The 25123-nt window shown below is 53.3% G+C and overlaps 1 protein-coding gene across 5 annotated transcripts; it reads right to left on the bottom strand.

The window, feature by feature from the left end:
* Positions 1-4817: 4817 nt before the first annotated feature.
* LOC118882472 (annexin A8) lies at positions 4818-21829 on the bottom strand. Of its 5 annotated transcripts, XM_036828196.1 has the most exons (13): positions 21676-21828; positions 17090-17180; positions 15905-15999; positions 14466-14579; positions 12325-12415; positions 11473-11552; positions 10969-11028; positions 10315-10408; positions 9963-10058; positions 7953-8011; positions 6655-6777; positions 5631-5723; positions 4818-5206 (listed from the first exon to the last, which is right to left on the bottom strand). In XM_036828196.1, exons 1-12 carry the CDS (start codon positions 21694-21696, stop codon positions 5664-5666), a joined length of 984 nt encoding a protein of 327 aa, XP_036684091.1. In that variant the 5' UTR covers positions 21697-21828; the 3' UTR covers positions 4818-5206; positions 5631-5663. The 5 variants fall into 5 exon arrangements, 4 of the variants coding, with proteins under 4 accessions (XP_036684091.1, XP_036684092.1, XP_036684090.1 ...); XM_036828197.1 differs by having other exon boundaries at positions 4818-5723; positions 21706-21829; XM_036828195.1 differs by having other exon boundaries at positions 4818-5723.
* Positions 21830-25123: the final 3294 nt, after the last annotated feature.

The raw sequence follows: 25123 nt of genomic DNA, 5'->3' as shown, positions 1-25123 counted from the left end.
CCCCTCCACGGCGCCTCAGCTCTCTCTGCCTGGGCAGTGGGTGTCCACCCCTTTCTGCTAATTGGAGTCTAGGCCAGCTTGGGGCTCCCTGCTGCATCCATGCAAGGCTGGGCTCTGCCTGCTTGTGCAAGGGTGGTATTTGCTCTCTGGGGGGCAGAGGAGGCTTTACAATTCACATACGGTCACACAGGGAGCTGGGGAGGAGGGCAGAGCAGTGACTTCACCTAAGGTGTGGAAATGTCTGCCCCCGCTGGTGTGTTCCTTCAGAACACAGATCTAGGAATGGGAACAGAGGAATAAAGGCAGCCTAGGAAGGGGAGGAGGGGCTGAAACGAAGGGCAACATGGGGCAATGGGCCCCAGTCAGACTGGCACAGGGAGACCCAGGGACACGGCAGAGTCTGGCGTTTCTGGTGAGTCAGTTCACCCTAGGTTAGGCAGTGATGGCCTATGTCCCACCAGGCCAGGGGCAGAGCTTAGATGACTGACTTCTGTTTCAATTAGGATCAATTTATGACAGGGTGGGATGGAGGTGAGGGAGGGGAAACTTATCTGTGAGGAGCTGCAAACAGCAGACACAGGGGCAGTGGGATAGGGCAGTCATGGCTCACCCATGGCTAATCTGGTCACTCTGGCAGCAAGGCATTCTGGGAGTAAGAGAAATACTGAATTCTGGAGAGGAAGGCTTGGCTGTAAAGCTGTGGTCCTGGGTCGGAGCTGACTGGCCCAGACAGAGTGAGGCGAGCGTGTCCAGTCAAATCTGAGTGTCAGGCACCCCCAGGTTTTGGGTCTCGGAGACGCTGATGGGAGTCTAGCTCCAGAGCACATCACAGAGGTGGTGTAAGCCCTAATCTCCAAGCTGGTAGCCCCAGAATTCCATCACAGCACAGCCCCAGGGCCAGGCCCAGAGCCAGGAGCAGGCTGGCAGGGGAACAAAGGTATCCCAGGCCACCGGGGTATCAGACAGGTCCACTTCAGCCCAATCCCATGAGGGAACCTGGACACCTACTCGGGGCCATGGAAGTCCCCAGAACCTCACACTCAGGCTCAGGGCTCACAGAGCTATTTCAGAATTTATGGGCTGATGGTGAGAGCTATGGAAATCAGCATCCGCTCCTCACTACGGGGGGCAGAGACGCAGTGGCCTGGGGCTACATCACAACTACATAGAAAGATTTCACTTCCCAGGATCAGGACAGAGAGTGTCCAAGCTCAGCTTCCTCCTTGGGAATTACCTCCAGGACCACAAAGCACTAGGCAGGAAGGGTGGTGGGAGTTGCTGTCGGTAGCTGCAATAGCTTCAGCTCTGGGCTCCCCTCCTCCAGACTCACGCAGGCACGCTCACCTTTGTAGCGTTGCTGGAAATCTTACTAAGATCCATCCCAGATGCCCCTTGCCTGAGCCCTGAAAGGCTCCGGTTGCCCAGGAAATAGTTTGAGCTTCTCAGCCTGATACCTCCCTGACTTGGCCGCTGACATTTTTATCTTTTGACTTTCCCACCATTCCTGTAGTCTGATAGAGACCAGACTTCTTGGATGTTTGCATTCCTCCCTCTGCCTGGAATGTTCTTCCCTGTCCTGTCTAACTGATAAGCACTGAGTCATCCTTTGAGACCCTGCTCAAGCATCGCCTTCTTTACGAAGACGTACCTGGCCAGCTCCAACCTGGTTGCAGTTAGAATGCTTGGCCGTAGTAACAGACAACGTAAGGTGTTGACCACAGATCTATTCCTCCTTTTGTTTCTTACCAAAGTATCCTGATTTTGTCCAAGTAGTCAACCCTCAGCAAAATGACCCCCTGCTCAAGGAGAAAGTAGAAAGAGTCCGGGCCCAGCATGCTGGCCCTGCCCCCTGGTGGCAAGAAGCCAACACTGGTGGGCGTGTGCTCGGTTCTCGCTACTGCCCGAGTGCCCCATGGGATGGTGGTCAAAGGGGCTCAATCAGGGATTGATTCTGCTGGGCTTGTTTGTCACTGCAGTGTCAGAATCTGAAACAGGGCCTGGTGCCAAGTAGCTGCCAAAAGAGTTGCAAGAAGCTGCCTTCCCCGTTAGATCCTTTTCAGGACTGTTTTCATTGGGTTGGCTGAGCAGGCATCCCTCCCCGGGGGAGTTCAAAAGGCCCAGAGTGTCTTCTCAGAATCAGAGACGATGAAGGACTGGCTCAGGCTCGATGGCTATTGGGTCTTCTGTCCTCCCAAAGTCCATGCTCTTGTTTGTTGTTGTTTGTTCAAAAATATTCACAGAATGCCGTCTATGTACCAGCCACTGCATGTTCGCAAATGAACAAAACCAAGTTACTGCCCTCAAGGGGCTCGCTCACAGCTTTTTGGAAGGAGACACATAAACAGATAATTATCCTCGGATGTCATAAAGGCAGTGATTCTATGCAATAGAGAGACTTCTTGGTTGTTAACAAGAACATTCTCTCTGGATAGTATAAGCAGAAAATGAATTTATGAAAGGTCATTTGATAGCTCACAGAATCCAGTACCCAATGAAAACGATGTCTCAATCACGTGGTAGGACAAACTCTGAACTCAGTTGACTAGAGCAGCTTCTGCCCTTCCCCATCAGGCATTGCAATGGAAGAAAATGAATCCAGTTTCAGAGAGTGAGAAACCTTGGATCTGAGGATATCGAGGAAGTCCATGAATATATAATGTATCACAGAGAGTTAGAAAACAAAACAACATTTTTCGTTATAGAACCACGAGCAGGGCACACATATCCTCTCATTTTCCTTCTTTGCTGAAATCAAACTGACCAGACCTCCAACTGCAAAAGTATTGTACCTTAGGAAAGGGTCTGTTTCATCAGAAGTACCCCAAAGCTTATTCCAGCAAAAATGATTTGGAGGTAGAGGACACTATCAGTGTCCTGGCCAGGTTCCTTTGCCAGTCGGTGCCCCTTTCCCCAGTGGCCACAAGAGTCAGCTAGTAACACCTAGCTGGCCCCTTCTCTGGAGAATGCCCTCAGCTAGACAGGAGCCATCTCACAGGGAGGCCACATGACCCCCCAAGCTGCTCTAGCTGTGACCCCGGGAGGAGAGAGCATCTCTCCAATCTGAGGAGACCTGCTGCTTCCACCCTGTGGGCATGGGGGGAGCTCCATCGGGAGTGACAATGAACTGCACGGTTCTGCTAAACAGATTTCCTTGCTGGGCACAGAGTTGGACACAACTACGTCTCCTAGGTCGTCTCCTTGGCTGTAGCTTTCTTGAGGTTCCTGCTTGGACATGTCAAGCCAGTTTTGGGGTGGGCCGCAAGGGAATCCTTTGCCCCGAGAACCAGCATTCTAAAGGATTGCAGGGTGGAGGGATCCTCTAAGTCCTTTCTAAAGGGCTTTGGCTGAAATTGACTCAGTGACTCAACACTGGAAGAAAGTCCAGGGGGGGACTTGAACAAAAAAAGAAAAAAGAATCATTACCACCCGAGAGCCTCGCCCGAGGCCTGACAGAACGCCCCGAAACCCAGCAGTAAGGATTGAGGCCTGGCCCTGCAGGGGTCCCTTAGACCCTGCTCCGGCCCTACAGACAGCAGCCAAGCACATGGGGCAGTTGTGCTGCATGAGTTGTTCAATATTTTAAATTACTTGTTCAGAGTTGAAGAGAATGGCCACCAAATTCTTTGACATTTGTCCCATTGACAGATGGGGACTGTGTTTCCTTCCCTTGAAGCTGGGCTGGATTGTGATGACTTTGACCAATAGGGCATGACGGAAGTGATCTGCGTGAGGTTTTGTCACAGAAGGAAATGCAGCCCTGAGCCGCCACATAAGGGCTTCCACTACCCTGGGGCCCAATCCTGGTGAGGTCACATGTAGGAGTGCTAGGGAACAGTCCCAGCTGAGCCCAGCCTTCCAGCCATCTCACCAGCACCCAGCATGTGAGTAAAGAAGCCTCCAGATGATTCCAGCATCTGCCCTAGAGTTCTCTTGACATTTGGGTCTTCCCGACAGAGTCTCCAGACTTGCTGGAGCAGAGACAAGTTATCCGCACTGGGCAACAGGTCTGAATTCCTGACCTACAGAACCCAGGAGCATCATAAAATGATGGTTTTCTACCACTACCTTTGAGGTGGTTTGAAAACAGCAACTGCAGCAGGGTTTCCACCCCTGCAGTTAAAGGTAAGGAATCTGAGGCTCAGACACACACACACACACACACACACACACACACACACACACATATGAAGTGATTAGGTCAGAGTCACAAGAGCCAGTGCAGCGCAGAGCCAGAATCTACCTCTCCTCTGTGTGAGCTCAAAGCCCCACTGATCTGCCTCACTCTTTGCTCCCCGGTATTTCCTCCCCAAAGCTGCATATTAATCTGCCCTTTAATAAAGCATCATTGTTATGTGATGACCTGCATGGGGAAAGCCTGGTCCTGCCCTACAGACCCCTGGCAGGCGCTGTGATGAGATGCTTGTAAATGAATTGAAGTCCCACCAATGTGGCGTGACACCTGGACCTGACATGGACATGTATAAACATATCGTCTAGCCCTGAAAACAAACAAATGATTCTCAGGGCTGCACTCTATAAAAGTTTCTAGTTTGCAAACTAGAAAATGTTTGGAGGAGTTGACCCCAAACCGGGCTTTAAGAGGGACAGTTGAAGGGACTGGGGACACTTAGCTTTGACAGAAGAAGTCTTGGCAGAATATGTGGGCTGTCTTCAGAGATCAGAAATGTTGTTAATGGGAAAGGATAAGCTTTGTGGCCCTAGATGGCATAGTCTGGAGAGTAGGCTCTATGGGGTAGAATTTGGCTAATCAAAGTGGTCCTACTGTGGTCACCTCTAAAAATCCAAAGACACTTACGTTCCAGCGTACAAATCTTTATTGTTCTGAAAAGCACAACACAGGTATCTCAGCTTCTCCTGTAACCAGTTCCCATTGCCATTTAGCCAGGATTAGAGATTCTCCAGGCTTGCGTCATGGGGGGAAGGAGCAGCTAATTTGATCAAGGACTAGAGAAGCCCAAGCCTCTTAGAACACAGTGTCCTTGTGTCAGGCCATTAATTTTCAGCTTTCTCTGTTGGTAGGATGATGAGAGAATTTTTCTTCTACTTACAGCCTAGTATTTTAAAATGAAGCTGGTGAATGAATGTTGGTGATAGCCCACTTGGCCTGGATATATGTGTTCCTTTCTCAGCTGCCCACAAGCATGTGATCAGAAACAAACAGGCTCTCATGGCCTTCTCTGGTTGCCTGAAAGAGAAGCATATCAGCTGAGACACTTATTAAAATTCCATATTGTCTGGTCTATTCTCTGCAGATCTCAGATTAGTAGATGGGAGTGGGCCGAGAGCCTAGGGGACTCTGTGACCAGTCAGGCTTGGGAAGCTCCTGTGTAGGGAGAAAGAAATCATCATGAGCCCCTGTAGACCCCTTCATGCTGAGGTATTTGTCAGATCAGATATATGCTAAGGTTGGCAATGTGCTCACACCTGAAAATGACTTGGGAAGACAGTGGAAGTAGGAGCCCCAGGCTGATCCTTACTTCTGGGTCAGAGAAAGTGGCTGGAAAGCACTGGAAGCTGGGAGATAGAGGACTGAAAGCTGTGCTGTGGCTCCCCCCACCCCCATGCCCATCCATGGCCAAGGTTGAGCAAGCAGGACCCAGTGGCTCCACCTTCTTGGCCTTTGCTCTTGTCCTTCTGAGCCTTCAGGGGTCACTGCCCACCAGGTTCAGCAGGGCATTCTTGTAGTCACTGCTTGTGTCTTCCTGAGGACAGGAGGGACATGAGAATTAGAAGGGGGGTGGTTTGTGACATGGGCTTGACTTGGAGTCACCTCCATCAGGAGCAGCTGCTTTTATTACTAGGAGTTGTGCTTCTCTGGGGGAGACCTGGCACATTCCTCTACAGGTTCCTATGCCACAGGCCCCTCACTGTCACCTGTCTTTCTTTGTTTTCCATTTCAGGCTGTTTCTATTGCCACCCCCAATCCCCCACCACCTACTGCCCCATTCTGAAACATCTTAAAGCAGAAATGTCTTTTTAACATATTGTAAGCTATGTGTGTCTTGGAAAGTGTAGTGAACAACAGGCGCTTGTAGAATAACTAGAGGCTTGACTTAATAGCCAGTGAAAACTTAGGGATATATTTCTCATGACTTGACTTCTGTTAATGAAGCTGTCAAGGCCTCATTTGGTATTAATGGCTAGAAGAGCTATTTCTCTTGAAGTTATAGCAGTGTGATAATCACTGTGTTTTCTCAGCTCTAGAACGTTCACTAATTGGAATCAGGTTAGGCAGCCCACTGGAGCTCATATGATTTACGTCCTTAAATTTTTGCTGTCAGGACTACCTATATCTGTATTTGAATGCTACGCCTCGACTCCTACTAAACTATTTACTCTCACTGACTCTTCAGACATGGTTCCTTCTGCAAGAATTCGGTGTGTCATTTAAAAAGGGGCAACCATAACTCAAATGCAAAGCTAACTTTCTCGGTGAAACATACAGGGGCCTCCACTAGCTACACCGACCTCCTTGCTGATCCCTGTACATAGCACACAGCAATGAATGCAAGAGTGTGATACCCACTGAGGAGGGACGGACACGTGTGACTTATGACATTGGTCACAGCATTCAGGTTTCCCAGTAAGGTCTCTGTTTAAAACTGGTGTTAGAAATGGGAACTCAAGGCTCACCATGATCATGCTGCTGAGGGTCTTGCCGTACATCTCCTTGAACTGACACTTGATGAAATTTAAGTCAATCTCACTCCTCGAAACGATGTTTCTTATCAGGGTCCCATCGTGAGTTCCTGCTCCCTGGATAAGACACAGCAGTCAACCATCACTTCTTGCCTTCCTGGTCCATCTCTGTGATAATGGACAAATCTATGTTGGGTTCAGGGGGCTTTCGTACGGGATGGAGGTACAGGAATGAGCCTCCGCTTTAGCAGTGAAGCACTGAGAGGGATGCGCTAAGGGATCCCTTGATCTCTTCTCACTCACTGCTCATGTTTGTCTCTTATTAGACGCCAAATGCCCCAGATTGCAGTGTGTGTTTGCTACATCAGATTCTAGAAACAAAATGTTCACTGCTCCAGGAATAAGGCCTCTTCCTAGAGCAGCAACATCATGAAATCAGCTTAACTGGCCAATTCACATGCAGGACCCTCCTGCTCGCTTTCATCCTTGATCACTCTCATGTCAGAGGGAGCCACATGACCAAGGGAATCCCATGTCCTCTCTCATTTCCTGGCCAGATGTAGCCAGAGAGCTTGGGGTTCTTGCTTCAGGTGATGTTAGCAACCATCAATCAGAGAAGGTGGGCTGACTTTAATCTCCAGGAATTATTTTCACTATCTATCTTCCAGTGTGGTTCCAGATACCAGAGCCTCCCCTGATATGAGTGTCTTGAACATCTGAGTGGCCGGTGCCGCCTTTTAGACAACAGGCAAACCCAGACGGGCACCCTGGCACATGCAGGGTTGTTGAACTGCTGTGTGTGGCAACCTCCCTCTTAAACATGCCCGTTCAAAGGATGCCTTGACCTCCTGGCAATCCTGACCTGTGCTTTGTCAAGGAGGCCACGTGGCCAATGATGCATAAATAAAATCATGAATAAAAAAGACAATTGCACTGGCTTGGACTCAGATCAACACTTTGCCACCTACTAGCTGTGTGACCTTGACCACAAGCCTTGGTTTCACCCCCTCTGGGAGGGCAGATTACTACATAAGTTTCACAGGATTGTGGTGAAAGTTCAGTACCATGAACACCTGTTGAATGCATCTACTCAAATTCAGCCTTCAGGAGCTGTGGCTTCCCTTCCCTAGCTTGGTTTGCGCTCTGAGAACTAAAGCCATTCTGGTCCACAAGAGGCTGGGATAAGAGGAGACCCAAGTGTCGAAGACTTGGGTGGTGGCTCTGAGCTCCTTGGCTTTGCAGTTGTGCCGTGCAGGACTGAGGGTCAGGCGCACAGAAGACAGAACAGTTACCTTCATAGCATAGTAAAGGCGCTCTGCAAAGTAGCTGTGGAGGTTCCGGGTGCATTTCACTGGCAAACAGGAAAGTTCTGTTAGCAACCAGAGGTTGTAGGCGACATTGTATACATGTTTATTTATTTATGTCTTGCTTTGGGTCTTAAGGGTTAGCGTTGTGCAAGTCTTGGCCTATTTATCTGTGCTCTGCCTAGTCCTAAAATGAGAGGCTTTGTGTCAGGAGGGGTGGGGCAGGGAAGGAAGCCCAGGGCACTGGGCACAGGTGCAAAGGCCGAGAGTAGGCAGACAAAAGGGCGAGGTGTGAAATGCACTGGGACCCACAGGGCTGGTCTGGCACATCAGAGCACAGCTCCACCAAGGGAGTCCCTGGGCTCTTACATTCCAGACACAGCTTCACCAAGAATCCAGCCACACAGTTCCATGGAGGAGCCACCGTTGTGGTGACCACTGGCCTCTGAGTGCCTGCTTTACATGTCACTTCTCAGAGGGCCCCTGCAGATTGAATTCCCCTGTGACAGATGGGTTTTGGACCCAGAGCAAGAAGGCACCCAGGGCATCTGGCCCTATCCTCACTTTCATGGATGCTGTTTCAGAGACTTGGTGTCTGGGTGGGGAGGTTGGTGTTTTAATCCAAGGTGGCAGAAAGAGCGAGGGCTTTGAGGGAGGTAGGCATGAGTTTGAACCCTGCTTGATGGCACCAGGTGCCTAGTGACTTGATCTCCCTGCCTTGCACCATCCTCACGTGTGAAGTGAGTGATGTGAGTCTTCAAGGATAAACAAACGGGAAGTGCCCAGCACACCAGGGCCCGGCATAGCCTTGCTTTTCCCTGCCTGTAGATTTTATTCAGGAGTTGTTTAAATTGGATCCAGGGGCTGCCTTTGGAAGCTGAGACTGGAGCAGGAGGCATGCTTAGATGCTCCAACATAGATTGGATTTATCACAGCAGTCAAAGGCAGCTGGGAGTGTCAGATGCCCCAGTTTACCCCTGGGGACCAGGACACACTGTGCAGCTCCCCTGGCTGCTCGGCACCCAATGGGCACAGCCTGGTGTGGAGGTGACCTCCTTCCCTCATGGGAGGGAGGAGGGAAGTCCCTCTGCCCTGGGCCTCAGTTCTTCACTCTGCAATGACTCCTCTCCCTGTCACTTTGACTCTGGACCCCAGGATGTGCTCTGGAACCTGTCCTCCTACATGAATCTGACCTCATGCTTGGTGGAAGGTTCTCAGTGTTCCCCTAGTGTCAGACCACTGATCACTCAGTTTGGATTCCAACTACACATCATCATTTCTTCAATCAGCAACTGAGGTAGGGACCAAACCCCTGGCTAAAGCCCAGCTAGGTGATTTCTTCAGGGCTTCACAGTCAGAACCAGAATGTTCCTTGTGTGGCTGCTGTGGGTGAGCACAGGCCCTGGGTCCAGCACAATCCTGCAAATGTGTGCATACACACACACGCACACACTCACATGCACAACTCTCACACACACACTCACCCGCACACACTCTCGCGTGCGCACACGCACACACTCACACTTACACGTGCGCACACGCACACACTCACGCGCACACACACTCTCACACGCACACACTCACACGCGCACACACTCGCGCGTGCACACGCACTTGCACGCATGCACACACACTCACGCGCAGGCACACACACGCAAGCACACACACACACACACTCACGCGCACACACTCATGCACACACACATACATCATGACACACTTACACGGTGCTGGGCACTCTGTGGCAGCACAGAGAACAATCTCTGGCAGGACACAGCACATTGAGGACACGAGGGTCTCCCCTAGTAGCTCCAGTGTCCTGGGTGAAGGGTACATGCTGAGAGTGGGGACTGGTGTGGAGGTTGGCTTTGAAGGTGAACACAGGGACCCAGCACTTGCTATTGCACCCTGGGCCCTTCGCCCTTTGGTGCTGCCCCACTTCCGAGCCCCAGGGCCAGCGGACACACGTGAGCCCGAGCAAGGAGCTCCGTCTCTTACCCACTGTGAGCATGGCCTCCTCCAGTGAGCCGTGGGTCTCACTCTTGATGCTGTCCTCAATGCTCTTGCTGGCGATTTTCTCATATTCCTCAAACACTGTGGAGAGAGGCCTTCTCTTAGGGGACACGCGCATCTCAGCGTGATGCCCCCCAGCATCTCAGATAGGAGACTGCACATCAGTGCACCATCCCTGACCTCCACTTGGTTGCTGGGGAAAGGGTCCAGGGCTCCCTGGCTCTTTCCCCAAGTCCATGATTTGACAAGGCCACACACTGGGTATTCAGCGTAAAGGGAGAGGACCTAGAGCCAGGGTGCCTCCCTGTCCCCCAGGCCCTCCCTACCTCCCCGGTACCTCTCATCAGGTGTGTGGCACTGCGCGTGCACAGGATGGTGATGAATTTCATCTCATCAGTCCCACAAATCTTCTCACCTGCTGTGTATAGATCCTGGCATTGGGACACCCACGACAACCAGTGAAGGCGAGCAAGGGGGGTGAAGAACAGCCCCCCATCCACCCTGCCAGGTCGGCATTCTCCTCTGCTTGATCATCTTTTTGACTGGGAGCCTGCTATCCCTGTGGTTAAATTCTCTTCTCAATACCGGGCTGCTCTAGGAACTGTCCCGCCTCCCCTCTGGGGCTTTGCTCTGCCTCTGGGCACCTTCAAGCGCTCTGCCAGCAGGCAGATCTATAGCGAGCTGAATGCACACATCTGGGCCTCGGAGGCCCAGAGGCCCCGGGTTTGTAGGCTGCTCCTGCCCGGGCAGAGCTTCAGTGAACCCCACCCAAATCAGTCTCCTTCCTCCCCTCCACCCTCACTTCTCTCTGCAGACACCAGAGGGTAAAGGCCTGCAGAGAGCTGAGCCCGGTCCCAGCCTAGCATCAGAGAAAACCCCCGCGGGCAGAGGGGCTGGGTGAGGCTTTTAGGCTTCAGCACCCCAGAGTCTAGATGGCAGAGGGTGGGACCGGGTGGCCTGCAGGGCAGAGGCTGCTGAGGGGTAGCCTTACCTGTGCATCTTGCAGGGCCAGTCCTGGGTCCACGAAGCCACACAAGTCATCTCTGCTGCCCTAGGAACAGAAGAGGTGGCTCTGTAAGGCAGGCTGGCTGAGCAGAGCAGCCGGGACAGAGGGGACAGCCAGGTAGGAAGGCAGGCAGTTATCCTCTCCAGGCCTTGGCCTCTCACCCGTAAAGGGAGAGTCATAAGGAATGCCCCGTAAGGAGCTGCGGGACTCAGTGAGCAAAAGTAAGCAACGTGCCTGGCATGGGGCCTGGTGGGAGGGACCTGCTCAGTGACGGGCCCTCTCCTCCTACTTTCTGGAGAGGTGCAGGGGCTCTGCCGTGAGGACGCTCCGAGCCCACTGGGATGTACCCAGTGAGCCCAGGCCCCAGTGGCTGTACCACACCCTTGCCCCCCATCCCACCCCAGTAGCTTTGCCCAAGAGCCACTCTCTGAGGGGGGATCTGTGGGGATCCCCCAGACAAAGGGCTCCCAGGAGCCTGCGCTGTGATACCTGCAGGAGGCACACCAGGATCCTCTCCAGGTAGCCGCTGGTGTCTGCTTGGATGTCTTCCTCCAGGCTGGACCCATAGTCTGCAGGGGATCAGGACCATGAGGCTCAGACCTGCTTTCCTCCTCCTCGCCCCGTTTCTCACCCTTTTCCTGACTAAAGCCTTCCAGGAGACATGAGTCCTTGGCACAGGGAGAGTTTGCTCTGTCCAGGTGTCTGAGTGGCAGAGGCTCCCCGCTGGTGGTTGTTCAGAACTAGGAAGCAACATGGGTTGCCAGCCAAGCTCAAAGCACAAAGATGGGCCAGGCCAGAGAGCCAGGGGCTGCTGATTGAGCCTTACTTCATCACGTGGTTCGGCAAAGCCTGGAACTTCTGGCGGACTCCCCATCAGGCAGACATTGTGGAGGATGGGCTTTGCCTTGCAGCCCATGAGAGCTGGCTAGGGCTCCACACCCGCCACTGCAACAGGGCCCTGCATGGTCCCCAGGGTCAGCCTGTGCCTGGCCAGGAAGGTGTCAGCCCCGCCCACTGCTGACAGCCGGCGGGCTGCAGTGCTGCCACACTGTCAAGGGGCAGAGAACTTAATGGGTGCGTGCCCTCCCCCGCAGCAGCCCATGTGCTTAGGGAGCTCAGAGATGGATCCCGACTCACATCCAATCTCACTGTCAGGCACGGGATTTGGCACACAGAAGGTGCTCAGCATCTGTGTGTGGAAAAGCCCAGAAAGAATCCTTTCCAATGTGGCCCAGTACACGGCTTGTCTCTTATTTGCTGCTAGGCTGCCAAAGCTCATGGTCATTCCCAAGCTAGCCTTTAACTCAGGGCCCGCATCCTCCCTCTTAGCAGGCCCCTTACCCTCCTCATACGCCTTCATTATCTCCTGCAGCTGGTTCTTGGTCCGAGAAGCCAGGATTTCGATGATGACGCCCTCTCTGGTTCCTAAGCCCTGTGGATAAAAACCTCTGCCTGCTGGAGAGCTCTGTCCGCACCCTCTTTTGTCAAGAGGCAAAAGGAAGAGTCCTAGGAAGAACCAGTCACTGCTCTGCTGGGGGGCCTCCGCTGGAGGATGTTACTGGGGGAGATCATGTGCATTTGTCTCCAGTGGTGGATACTTGTGGGCAAGTGATGTGATGGGAAAGCTGTGTCTCAGCTCAGCCCTCTATAGCTGGGTGGTCCCAAACAGGTCACTCCACCTCCCTGAGCCTAAGGGTCCTCATCAGGACACAGGGATAATAAGCCACCCCCACCCCGAAGGTGGAGTGGAGATAATAGATGTAAAATGCCTGGCATGTCCACACAGTAATGCCCTTTCAATTTTTTTTTTTTCTGGCTGCACCGTGCAGCATGCGGGATCTTAGTTCCCCAACCAGGGATCGAACCCGTGCCCCTTGAATTGGGAGCATGGAGTCTTAACCACTGGACCACCAAGGAAGTCCCTTTTCAATTTTTTTCTTTTTTGGAGTAAGTGCCCTTTCTTTTTTTTTAAAATTAAATTAAATTAAATTAAAAATTTTTATACAGCAGGTTCTTATTAGTTATAAGTGCCCTTTCAATGGAGATGATTATTATTACTTGGTCCTGACTCCTTCTTAATCATCTTCGAATGCAAAAGGAGCAGTGGGAAGTAACGGGAAATTGGGGGACCAGGCACGAGACAGCAGAGGCTGGTTCCTAATTTCTGCACACCTGGTCTAGCAATGTCCTGAGAAGGACGAATTTTGGCTCCATCAAGGCCAGGTGATGGCGGAGGCCAGTCTGTGTTTGGTGGCAGTCTGAGTGATAGGGACAGAGTAAAGGGACAAAGAAGGTGAGTAAATAGTTAATCCCACTAGGGCATTGTCAGTAGAGAAAAAAAGTATGGGAGACCCCTGTAAGTTAATGATCACTCAAGAAACCAGGTTTGCTTAACCACAAAACCAAGCAGGCTTGCTTAGCAACAAAACCGTGCAACAGAAGCATGGCCCCCAAACAGTAAAACAATGGTGGAATGAGACCCACATCCTGCCCAGTGAGCTCGGTAAGTTAATGATTCCTAGGACATGCTCCTCTGGGCACACTAAAAACAAAAATATAAGGGAAAGGTGATATTATACTGAAACCTGAGATGATTGACCATATTTTAGTATATGTCACAGCCTTTTTGCTCATTTCCATTGCGCCACGACATTCCTGGTTTGACCATGAAACAAGAAACAAGGGACAAGAAAACTCCCCTGCCTGACATGGAAGAGGAAACTGATGATAGAAGCGTGAAGTCTACTCAAGAACGAGGAAGAAGGTGGTCTTCTCCCCCTCCCCACTTTTCCTTTGATTATAAAACAGTAGGGCTTCCATGGTGGCACAGTGGTTAAGAGTCTGCCTGCCAGTGCAGGGGACGTGGGTTCGAGCCCTGGTCTGGGAAGATCCCACATGCCGCGGAGCAACTAAGCCCGTGAGCCACAACTACTGAGCCTGCGTGCCACAACTAATGAAGCCCACGTGCCTGGAGCCTGTGCTCTGCAGCAAGAGAAGCCACCGTAATGAGAAGCCCGCGCACCGCAAGGAAGAGTAGTCCCCGCTCGCCTCAACTAGAGAAAGCCCATGTGCAGCAACGAAGACCCAACTCAGCCAAAAATAAATAAAAACAAAAAAACAAAAAACAAACAAAAAAAACTGTAGCCCACTAAGTTCTTGGGGTGGCACCCTCTTGCCCTCCTACTTGTAAGCCCCACAAGCGTCCTACTCTAATAAATCACTTCTTATCTATCACTTTGCCTCTCACTGAATTCTTTCCATGCTGAGATAGAAGAACCTACGCTCTGCCAAGTCCCAAAACATGTTGTATGATTTCACGAGCAGCAGGCTGCAAGCTCGCTGGGCTCGTTCCAAACAGTGGCTCAAGGGGAGCTCAGAGTTCCCTGTGCCAGGCTCTCTGGGGAAAGCAGTCCCGGGCATCGTTCCCCCACCCAGTCCTTGTAAGTATTTCTGCACCTCCCTCACCCCACTTGCTTGGTTACCTTCATGGCGTCGTACAGCTCCTTGGCTTCGTATCCGTATGGAGGGTACATGAGGGCTATGATGAGCCTCTCGAAATTGCTGCTCAGCTCCGACTTCAGCGTCTCAGTGAGATCCTACGGCAGGAGCAGGGAAGGGTGGTGCTCTGTGTGCTGTGTCCACTGGAGGGCAGGCAGCGGGTGCTGGCTGGGCCCAGGGGCTCTGGCTGGATTCTCACGTGGGCTCTGCCACGTGCTGGTGCTGGCTGGGGCTTCTTGGGCCAGCAACTCAACCTCTCTAAGCATCATTACCCTCTTCTGTGAAATAGAGACCTTGGTATTCCTGCTTCATACCGTTGCTTAGGGGATTGGCGGAGAGATGTCGAAATCGCTCTCAGCGCAGTGCCGGGCACACCATGAGCCCGAAATACAAGTCTGTCATTAAGCTCATCAAGTCCCTGTCGCTTAGCCCATAGACACTCAATGAATGAGTGAAATGAATTAAGGAATCTATCTCACGTGTGTCTCCTTCTAAGGGCACTTGTATTTGCAAGAAACCACAAGGCCACACCCAGCTGATCTCCCCTCACAGCACAGCGAAGGACCAAGGGCCTTGTCAGACCTGGATTTAAATCCCAGCCTTGTTGCTTACAGGCTCTGGGATCCTGGATCCTCCACCTCTCAGAACATCAATTTCCTCTGAAGTCGAATGCAGAGAATAATGCATAGTTGTGAAGGTTAAGAGAGGGAAATTATTTTTTAGGAGAGCACATTGGTTTCTCCCATGGAGTGTTTGGGCTTCATCATTCATCTTCCTGGGTTAAGTGTCCACATTACCAATGTGTGCTAATGGAGGCTTCCGGCCACCACAGCTCTGTGTGCATTTATTCCTGTTTAGTTAGGATGCCGATACCTGGCTCTGTCCTGGGGGCGGCGGGAGGAGGGACAAAAGGTCCAGGCGGCGTGCTCCCTGCCCTTGGATTTCGCCTGTGGCAGGAGGGAAGGGGCAGGGGAACAGCAGCTCCAACACGAGGAGACAGCCCTGCGGCACAGCACAGAGCAGAGCCCGGCCTGCATCTCTGGCATGTGGGAAAGAGAAGGGCCTTCCAGGCTTGGGGAATAGGACAAGCAAAGCATAGAGGCAGGGAAACAGCTCAGGGATGGGGCCGTGGAGCAATTGTAAAGGAGCAAGTGAGAGAGAAGGTGGGAAAGGAGGTTGGGGCCAGACATCAGAAGGCTGGACCAAGCCAGGGCTGTGGGGAGCCATCAGTAAGTTTTCAGAGTTAAATCTGATTTTCAGAGAAACAATGCATCATGTTTTTAGTGTATGTCCCAAATGCCCCATATTGCCAGTGGGCTGGGCTCTAGACCAGCTGGACCTCATCCAGCAAGGCCCTGCCTGCAAGGCTGTCTCTGGCAGCAGTGGTCCCTACAGCCCCCAGAGCACAAGTGCCCCCCTTTACCTTGCCAAACTGAGCCTTGAAGGACTTGGCGATCTGCTGCCTCTGTGCGTTGCTTCTCTGCGTGAGCACATCGATGATGGCCTGCTCGTTGGTCCCTGCAGGGGGCACAGTATGAGCACCCTCATTGCCCCTGGGGGACTGATGAGGGCTGGGGAGGAGGGAAGGCAGCTGCTTGGTGGCCAAGCAGTGGGGATGCACCACCTGGAAACTCCCAAACCTGATGATTTTCATGGTGTAGACAAGACAGAAAATCCATCTGTCCACCCCCCCATCCACACAATGTTGCGGTGCAGCCAGGCCCAGCCTCACAGAGAAAGAATCTGAGGCCCCTCTGGTTATCTGATCTGCTCTGGACATCAGCTGGAAACTCTGGAGCTCAGGCAGTGAGACCTCCTGCCCTGACCTCCCTTGTGCTGGTGGCCATGGGGGAGGATGGGGACAGAGGGTCCAGAAAACTGGATCTGAGTCCTGGCCCAGCAGCTGGGTGAGTAGAAGCCTCACCTCCCCAAGCCTCCACATTTTTCTTTGGGAAGTGGAGATAATAATAAAGATTTCACAGGAAGCAGAAGACAGAGCATGATTTCTCAGCTTGTCTGGGAATGGCAGTTTTTGTTAATGCCCCAATTCACCAGTCAGAGCCAGTTAGAGGGTAAATCCTGCCTGGGTGACAGCATGAGGGCTGTCTGGGCCGGGTTATCCAAATCCCAGCGGGCCTCCAGCCAGCCCTTTCCTGCTCACAGGAAAGGAGGCGCTGGAGACAGGACAGAGCCGGCCCTGTGGCCAGCCTAAGTGGGGTGGGGGAAAAGCTGCAGGTCAGCCCTGCACAGCTCCCAACATAGTCCCATCCGAAATTCACAGTGACACGCAGGGTCCAGAGTTCTTGGGGCCATTTTATGAGGGAGAAAGCGCAGACTGAATGGGGGGAGGTCTCTTGCACAAGGACTCCCAGGAACACACAGCAGATGGCCTCCCCCTCCCCATCCCCATTACTCCCATCTGCCCTCCCCCACTCCAGTCTTGGGAGTCTGTGTAGACCTGTGCTGGGGAAGGTAGGCCCTGTGTGATTCTCTGGGTGCCAGAGGATTATGGGGAGATGCTCACTCCCAGGGTTGTGAGCTGAGGGGTCTTGAGCAGCGTGGGCAGAGCCCCAGAGAGTCACGGGGTTCCCGGGTCAAGGCCACTCACCGATCCCCTTCATAGCTTTGTAGAGGGTCTCTGCGTCGGGGTCTGGGTTGAAGTGGGGACTGCTTTTCACCGAGACACCCTTCTGTTCAATCTGCAAGAGAAGCCACGCCTGCTCAAAGCGGGAATGTGGGGAAGGCAGCGCCCCTTGCAGCCAGCCCAGCAGGGTGAGCACCAGCTTGACCCCTGCAGACCAGCGGCTGAGCCTCCATCCGTCCTGGCCCTGCCCATCCATCCAGGGTGAGGGGAGGCCCAGGGGAGGCCGCAGCTTCTGGACATGCTAGTTTCCAGCAGGTCGTGCTGAGGAAGGGGCACCCTTGTCCACTTTGCACTAGGTTGCCATATGGTCCTCTCAGGTCAGGGCTGCAGAAGACCCACGTGCCTATTAGCCCCTTGGCCAAGGGGAGGCCTGGCCTGCCAGCTCGGCCCTCAGGCTGGAAGGAGGGGCCTCCTGAGGAGGAGTGGGTCGGCACCACCCGGCCACCCTAAGAGATGGAATCCCAGCTCTCAGCCCCGGTGCCAGCCCTGGGGAGTTGGGACTTGCAGGCTCAGACGGTGTAGGGAAAGACCTCAAAGGTGGCTGGCACTGTGGCCACTGCCAGAGCCTCCGTGCTGACTGTGGGGCAGCAAGAAGGGCTCTAGAGACTGGACTCCAGCCTTCGGTGCTGGGAGCCTCATCTGTCTCCTGAGTCTCCCACGGCCAGCTGCCCTGTGGGGACCACACCTCCACCCCTCCTACACACCCAGCAGCCAGCCCCGTGCCATGTCTCCTCTGTAGCTCTGGGTCCTTAGATCCTCAGTTGGCCATTTTTCTCCTTACTTGCACTTCCTGGGTTTTTGTGACGATCAATGGACTTTAAGGAAGAAAATAAAAACAACCAAAAAATTTGGAGAGATAGAGTTGGGGTAGGAGGCCTGGCCTGAAAAAAGATCAGCAGGGGTTTGGGGGGTCGCTAAAGAGGGAGAATCCTTCAGAGTCCAGTGATGGTTTTACTGCGGTGACAGGGCACAACAATGGAATCTCCTAGGAGATCTGTGAGGCCAGATGACCCAGGGGCTGTTCACTCAGAGGCGTTAGCTGTGTAGGGAAGGGTACCCCCAGAGACAGTGGCCTGACCGTGAGGGATTGCTGGTTCCCCTTGGGGCTCCGTGGGACTGCCTTGTCTCCTGTGCAGAATGGCCCCTTGTTTTAACAGGCTGGCGCCAGCCAGAGCCACAAAACCTCTCCCATCCCTGCCCCGTCCTGGGGCGTGGGCTCTGAATCAGGCTGCATCTCTCCCAGGCAGTGCCATCTGAGGGCAGGCAGCAGGAAGGGACAACCCTGCTCAAAGCTACAAGGACAACGATCAAGTAAGGAAAGGCTCAGTGGAGCTGAACATGCTGCCTCCCTACTCCTTCTATCCACCCCTCGTCCACTCATCTACTCTTCCACCTACCCACCTACCAATCCACTCATCCATCCATCCATCCATCCATCCATCCATCCACTCATCCATCCATCCATCCATCCATCCATCCATCCATCCATCCATCCATCCAATCACCACATCCATCCTTTTTTCCTCCCTTTCTTCCTTCCTTCCTGGCCCTGGTCAGATCCTGAAAATACAGAGCAGCTTCCCATCCATGGTATATCTGTAAGGATATTTCTTCTGAGTAAAAAGTAAAAAGTCTTTCCATATCCTTTGCTTGAATTTCAAATATCTGGTGACAGATTTTCCTACTTTATTTCTTAGCACCATGTTTCACAGAAGAAATTACGAGAAGTAATTCCCTGTGCAAATTTCATCCAGAGAGCCTGTGTGGTCCCAGATGTTGCCCAGCTGCATGCGTGCATCTATTGCATCCCTTTTTTGTGGAGTCATGAGCAGCTGTCACTACTGTTAGTGATTTGAGCACCTCCTATGTGCCAGGCCTTGTGTGTTAGAGGCTTTAGGTGCTTTAGATGCAATGCTCTTCTCCTTGCTGTCTCTGCCAGTCATACTAGGTAGCTATGAATGCCCCATTTTACAGGCTGGGCTTGGAGTGCCTGGCAAGGTTATGCACCTAGTAAATGGTGGTGCTGGATTTAACCCACAGCCTGACTCAGAAGCTAAGCTCTGTCTGCCACCCCCCTGCTCTCAATGACTCAACCTTTCCCAGACATTGAGTTTTCCCGGTACCCTTCACTGAAGGAAAGCTTGCCCACAGGAATGCAGGTCATTTGTGAGCGTGGGGTCATCTCAGATCTCAGTGCTAAGCTCTGGAGGTCACCCAGGAGGGGCTCTCCCCCATCCCTTGCCCCAGGCTGGCACTCAGGGGGCTGTGCAGCAGTGACTGACCAGGCCGTGTGTGCCAGTCACCACGGAGTGGCCTATTCAGCGGGTCTGAGGTTGGGCTCTGGTGGCAATGTTTGTAACTAACTCCCTGGGGGTTGTGATTTCATTGCATTGAGGAGCCCCAGCCTTACCTCCCACGCTAAGGTGTTAGGGGGAAAAAAGACAAATTTCTGGGAATCAGACCCCTGGATGTCAGCATAGGGTGGTGGAACTCCAGATTTTCTATCTACCCACTCCCCACCCCATGTTGGAGGAGGGGTCTGCCTAGGCCCTTGCTGGGTCTTGCACAGAGCAGGCTAGTCCAGACAGGAACATTTTCACTGAAAAGGTGACTCAGCCTGGCTTGTGACTGTTATGTGTCTGTGAAGGTCTCAGGGAGCTGCCACGCCTTTGCCTTTCCCCATCACAGGGCTGCCCCGGAGAACTTGGGAGGCAGAACTTCATCTCCACAAGAGAGGCACAGACGAGCCCCCCTCAAGCTGATCTTTCACGCCCCTTGGCTGCCCTTGGCTTGTGGGTGGCCGAACCCCATAGAGTTTGAGCTCTGGCGTCAGGTTGCTCAGAGTCTAATCCAGACTCCAACACTTTGTAGTGTGGCAACCTTGGGCACCGTCTTAGTCTCCTTGTGGCTCTGTTTCTTCATCTGTGGATAAGGATATTGGCATCTATATTGTACTGCAGAGGTGTACAGAGGCTCAAGTGAGATATTGACAGAGGAAGGTCCAGAGCACAGTTGGTGCTCTAGGAATGTCATTGTTATCCTTCCAGGTTGTCATCCAGCCTCCCTGCAAGGAGGCTTCTGCCTGCCTGGCTGGGTGGGCCCCAAGGATGGGCCTTTGCTCCGCCCCACTGGGAGCAAGGCCCAAAGTCAGGCCACCCTGGGCAGCAGCTGACCTTGGAAAGTGCCCAGCACTGGACTCTCCCTGCCACGTCTGCCTCCTCAAAGCCTTGCTCCCCACCAGCCAGGACGAAGCTGGAGGCCGCCCTGGCCCGTGCCCTGTCCTGGCTGTTTCGCTGGGGCCAGATGGCTGCCACACCTTGCCCCTGGTCTCCTCGCTGTCCCACCTGTCCAGGCCCAGCATGTCTGAATCTGAGGGCCCCTGGGTTGTGACGTTTGTGACAAAGAGATTTCCTGAATTAGGATAAGCCCGGGTCACCCACTAAGACTCACAGAGAGCCTGGGGGCAGGGACAGAGAGAGACCGCAGTTCACACTAGACCCCCACCTGCTAGCTGTGGGACTGTGCAAGTTACTAGATATGGCTGAGCCTTGGTTACCTCATCTGTGAAGTGGAAATAGCAGCCCTGATATCCCAGGGCTGCCTGGGGATGAAATGAAGGAAGGTGTGCAGAGCACACAACATCGTGCCTGCCCAGGGGACACCACCTGCTCCTCATCTTTGTCCCCCTTTTGTGTTTTCAACTCCTTAGCATGAGACAGCATCGGACTCAAACCCAGATGAAACACTCCTGAGAATCTGTTCATTCACTTGGACATGGGAGACTTGGGGGCAGGATGTGCTGTCCCCCCTAACTCAGCCCTCTGTCACTCTGTAAATTTCACTCATGGATTTCAAATGTGGAAGGGCCCTGTGGCCCAGGTCGCCCTCCCATCCCCTGAGGAGAAGACATTGATGAGTCCTCTAACATCAGCCTATTCAATCAGGTTATTCTCTAGCTCAGGGTCCTTCAATGGCTCCGCATTGCTCTCAAGGTGGAGCCCAAGCTCCTTAGCCTGCCATGCACAGCTCTGTAGGACCCGGCCCTGCCTGCTTCTTTAGGTACATTTCCCCCGACCCTCTACCCTCCCATCCAGGACCCCCGAGCTTACTTCTCTTTAAAGCCAAGCTTCCCAGTCTTCTGAACCTTTGCACATACTGCTCCCTCTTTAAGGACACATCTGCCTGATTCTCCCTAAACACACGCATGTGCATACACCACACACACACACACACACACACACACACACGGACATATGACTCAACCATGACTCCCCCTTGTTTCCAGCAGCCTGACCCCTCCCTTTGGGCTCCCACAGCTCCTCAGCTTCCCCAGGTGCATTTCAAGGTTTCTTTATCTGCCCATCTCCCCTGTTCCCATCCTGGCCACCATGAATGCCTCTGGGACTGGGGCAGTATCTCCTTGTCTTCCTCCCCAGGGGGCAGCCCAGTCCAGTGCCTGGCCCGGCAGGAAACAGAGTGTTGCCGGAGCTGACCTCTCTCTAGACCAACACCATGAGGGAACCCTCCACCTCTGCTTGCTCTGCACTTACCCAGGCTTTCCACCAGGCCATCTCGTTTACCTCGCCGCGCCTTTGCCTTTCGTCAGGGAGATGAAGATGCACCGGTCAGCCCTCCCTCCGCTCCGAGACTCTGCACACTCGGCCCTGCTGCACTCAGAAGAGCAGGCGGCTTGGGGTTGGGTGTGGTGGCACCAGCATGCAGGCCCCAGGCCCCACCCAGTACCACGCCTGCACACCCCCCGCCCTGCCCCCGGGCTCTGGGTCCCTCCTGTGGCTCTCAGGCCCCACCCTGGCACCAGCCCAAGTGCCCTGTGGAAACACACCACTCGCTGCCAAATGTTTGAGCTGTGCTGTTACACAGACTGGGAATGCTGAGCTCCAACCTGTGAAAGCCCCACTTAGCAAACACGGGCCTTCATTCGGTCTTTGCTAGACCTGATCTATAAAAAGGAGTCTAGGGCTTCCCTGGTGGCGCAGTGGTTGAGAATCTGCCTGCCAATGCAGGGGACACGGGTTCGAGCCCTGGTCTGGGAAGATCCCACATGCCGCGGAGCAACTAAGCCCGTGAGCCACAATTACTGAGCCTGCGTGTCTGGAGCCTGTGCTCCGCAACAAGAGAGGCCGCGACAGTGAGAGGCCCGCGCACCGCGATGAAGAGTGGCCCCCGCTTGCTGCAACTGGAGAAAGCCCTCGCACAGAAACGAAGACCCAACACAGCCATAAATAAATAAATAAATTAAAAAAAAAAAAAAAAAAAAGTGTTCTTTAAAAAAAAAAAAAAAGGAGTCTATTTATTGCACGGCTTCTCCCCAGTGAACAATGCAATGGGGAGCTCTGCAAAGGACATAAAATAATAGCAGCCTCCGCTTGTTGGGGCATCTCTATGCCTAGATCCCTCTTTAATCACTCTGTGCACTCTATCCTATTTAATCTTTGCCACAAAGATTAAATGGAAACTCTAAAGTTTAGATAATTTGCATAAATCACACTTCTTGTGGGAAGAAGACACACGATCCAGCAGGCCTCTTGGCCCTGCCTGCTCTGCCGTGGGCCCTGCAGGACAAGTTGGCTGCCAAGGGAGAGAGGAACCTCTTGGAAAGAGGTTAATTTTTTCCTTTCTGGAGTTTGCCCTCCTTGGGGCCCCTGCCTAGAACATTCCTTAGCCCCACTCTCCCCATGCCACCCCTTAACCCGCCCTTCAGGGTAAAGACCTTGTCTCAGCGACTACCCGGTAACCCCTCCATCCTGGGGTTACTTCCTCAGGGCTTCCAGAACCCCCATTGCTCCTAGAGCCCCAGAGAAAAACAGCCCCACCCTGGTGTGACTTGCATTCAGTGAAACCTCTCAGGGTGTTGATGAAAAATTAATCGGTTGATCTAAGAAAGAAATGGAAAATTTTATTCGAGCCAAATTTGAGGATTATAACCAGGGAAGAGCATCTCAGAAGGCTCTGAGAACTGTTCCGCCTGTTAGAAGTCAAGGCTATATAAGTTTTTTGAGACAGAGGGCTGTACATTAAATGACGTGTCATTAATAGTTTACACAATCCAGATCTAAGCGCCATGTGGCCCCTTACAAGATCAAGAAGGAATGTTATCTTTTAAGGGACTGTCCGGCTGGTGCTAGGAGAATGTTGCTCTTTATGATCGAGCAAGTGTTTCTGCCCACGGGAGGTCTGGTTGATGCCTAACGCAGACACACAATGCACAGTGCAGGAGAGCGGAGGCCAAAGGGCAGAGAAAATTGTTTGTTTAAATTTTTCTTGTCTTGTCATAAAATATGAATTTTATTTCATAAGGGTAGCAGGTAAGAACTGTCCCCTCCTGATACCTGACCCTGGTTCCAGTGCTTCTTTCTCTACACAGTCCTCAGGCTGTTCCTTCTGGAAGTGAGGGCTGGGCGGGTGGGGAGGGAGCGGGGCCAGCGTGCAGAAGGGAGGGGAGGCAGCCGAGGCGGGGCGAGCAGCCGCTGCCCAGGGCTGCCGTGGGAATGGGGACGGGTCATCACGCAGAGCTGTGGGATGCCACCATAAGAGGAAGACTGCAGCTTGCTTCAGGTCACACGGACTGAGAAAGGGCCTGCTTGGGGCCCCAAACTCCCCACCCTCCTTGGGAGCCCTTGGGGCCAGAACCAAGGCGTCCTCACTGGTGAGTCTTTCTCAGGACCTCAGCTGCTCACGGGGGCCATGCCTACGTCATGCCATGAGGATCAGGGTCTGGGGAGTGGGTATCCTCCAGGGGGTCTGTCCAAAGTCAGTTATGAAGATGACCCTAGCTAGGTCACCGCAGTGTGGTGGCCCTGGGCCAAGCCCAGAGAGAAACTCTGGACTCTGAGACCAAGACAGGCCACAGAGCTCGGTGCAGAGAGAATGTCAGACAGGGTCCTGCCCTCTGAGGGTCCACAGTGCACAGCGACCCAGTGAGGTCGCAGGAGAAGACCTGCCTTCTGTGACCTGCTCCCTCCAGCAATTGTGCCCTCTTCTCAGGCCCCACCCTGACCAGCTCCTGCAGGCAGGACCTCACCTTCTTTTTGAAACTCTGGGCTTAGCTTCCAGGATGCCCAGCACTCCTGGCCATTCTTTTTCATCTCTTTTCTGCAACCAAACTGTCCTCTAGGACTCCTCCCTGGGCTTCCGTTCTTCCCCCTTTTTGTTGGTGGTTCTGAGGCTAGGCTGCCCTTTGGGCTCACCTGGGTACCTCCTACCCCAGAGACGAGAGCTGCAAGGTCTGCACCTGCTCTTTTGGGGTGCCCTTGGCTCAACATCCCCATCCCAGAATCACCCACTGACACCATGTCACTATGGGTCTCTGACGTCCTGCGTCATCCCCACGTCCATTCTGGAACCTCTTACCCACCCACTTGTGCCCATAGCCTGCCCTTGTGCCTACTTCCTCCTCCTGAATGGCCTTTCCTCACTCCTGGCTGGGCGTGGGCAGCCCGCCGGCCCCGGCCGTGAGCCTCTGCCCAGCAGAGTGATCCTCTTCCCCCACCTTACCTGGCTGGGATGGCCATGTGATGTCACAGAGTCAGGCAGGAAGAAGGTGCCCGAAACCATGGGGCTTGCTCAGCCCTGCTGAGTGAGCCCTGGCCTGGCGTCAGGCAGGGCTGGGTCTGGCTAGCTGCACCCTGGGGTGACTGTCTGAGCACTCTGTGTGGGTCCTCATGGGTGAAATCTTTGTGGTCTGCCCTTCCCACCGCTCAGACGGGGACTGTAAGGACCACACACAACGACGAGGCTGGCAGAAGCTGGCCTGGGAGGTGCTCAGTACCTAGCCAGGCCAAGATAGAGTTCTCGTGAGGAACGTTAGGCTCTTCTGACTGGGGAGGGGGTCTCAGGATCTCCAGCCTCACATTTCACTCATGGCACAAAGAGCAATGGGCGCTGCTGTGTTCCCAGCGCTCAGCTGAGAGCGAGCCGTGCTGAGCCTGCAACCCTGGCCCGGGGGAGCAAAGACTGTCCACAAAGCCCTGTAAGCTG

Source organism: Balaenoptera musculus, chromosome 16, assembly GCF_009873245.2.
Source record: "Balaenoptera musculus isolate JJ_BM4_2016_0621 chromosome 16, mBalMus1.pri.v3, whole genome shotgun sequence".
Lineage (NCBI taxonomy): Eukaryota > Metazoa > Chordata > Mammalia > Artiodactyla > Balaenopteridae > Balaenoptera > Balaenoptera musculus.
This window is presented reverse-complemented; position numbering and strand designations above follow the sequence as displayed.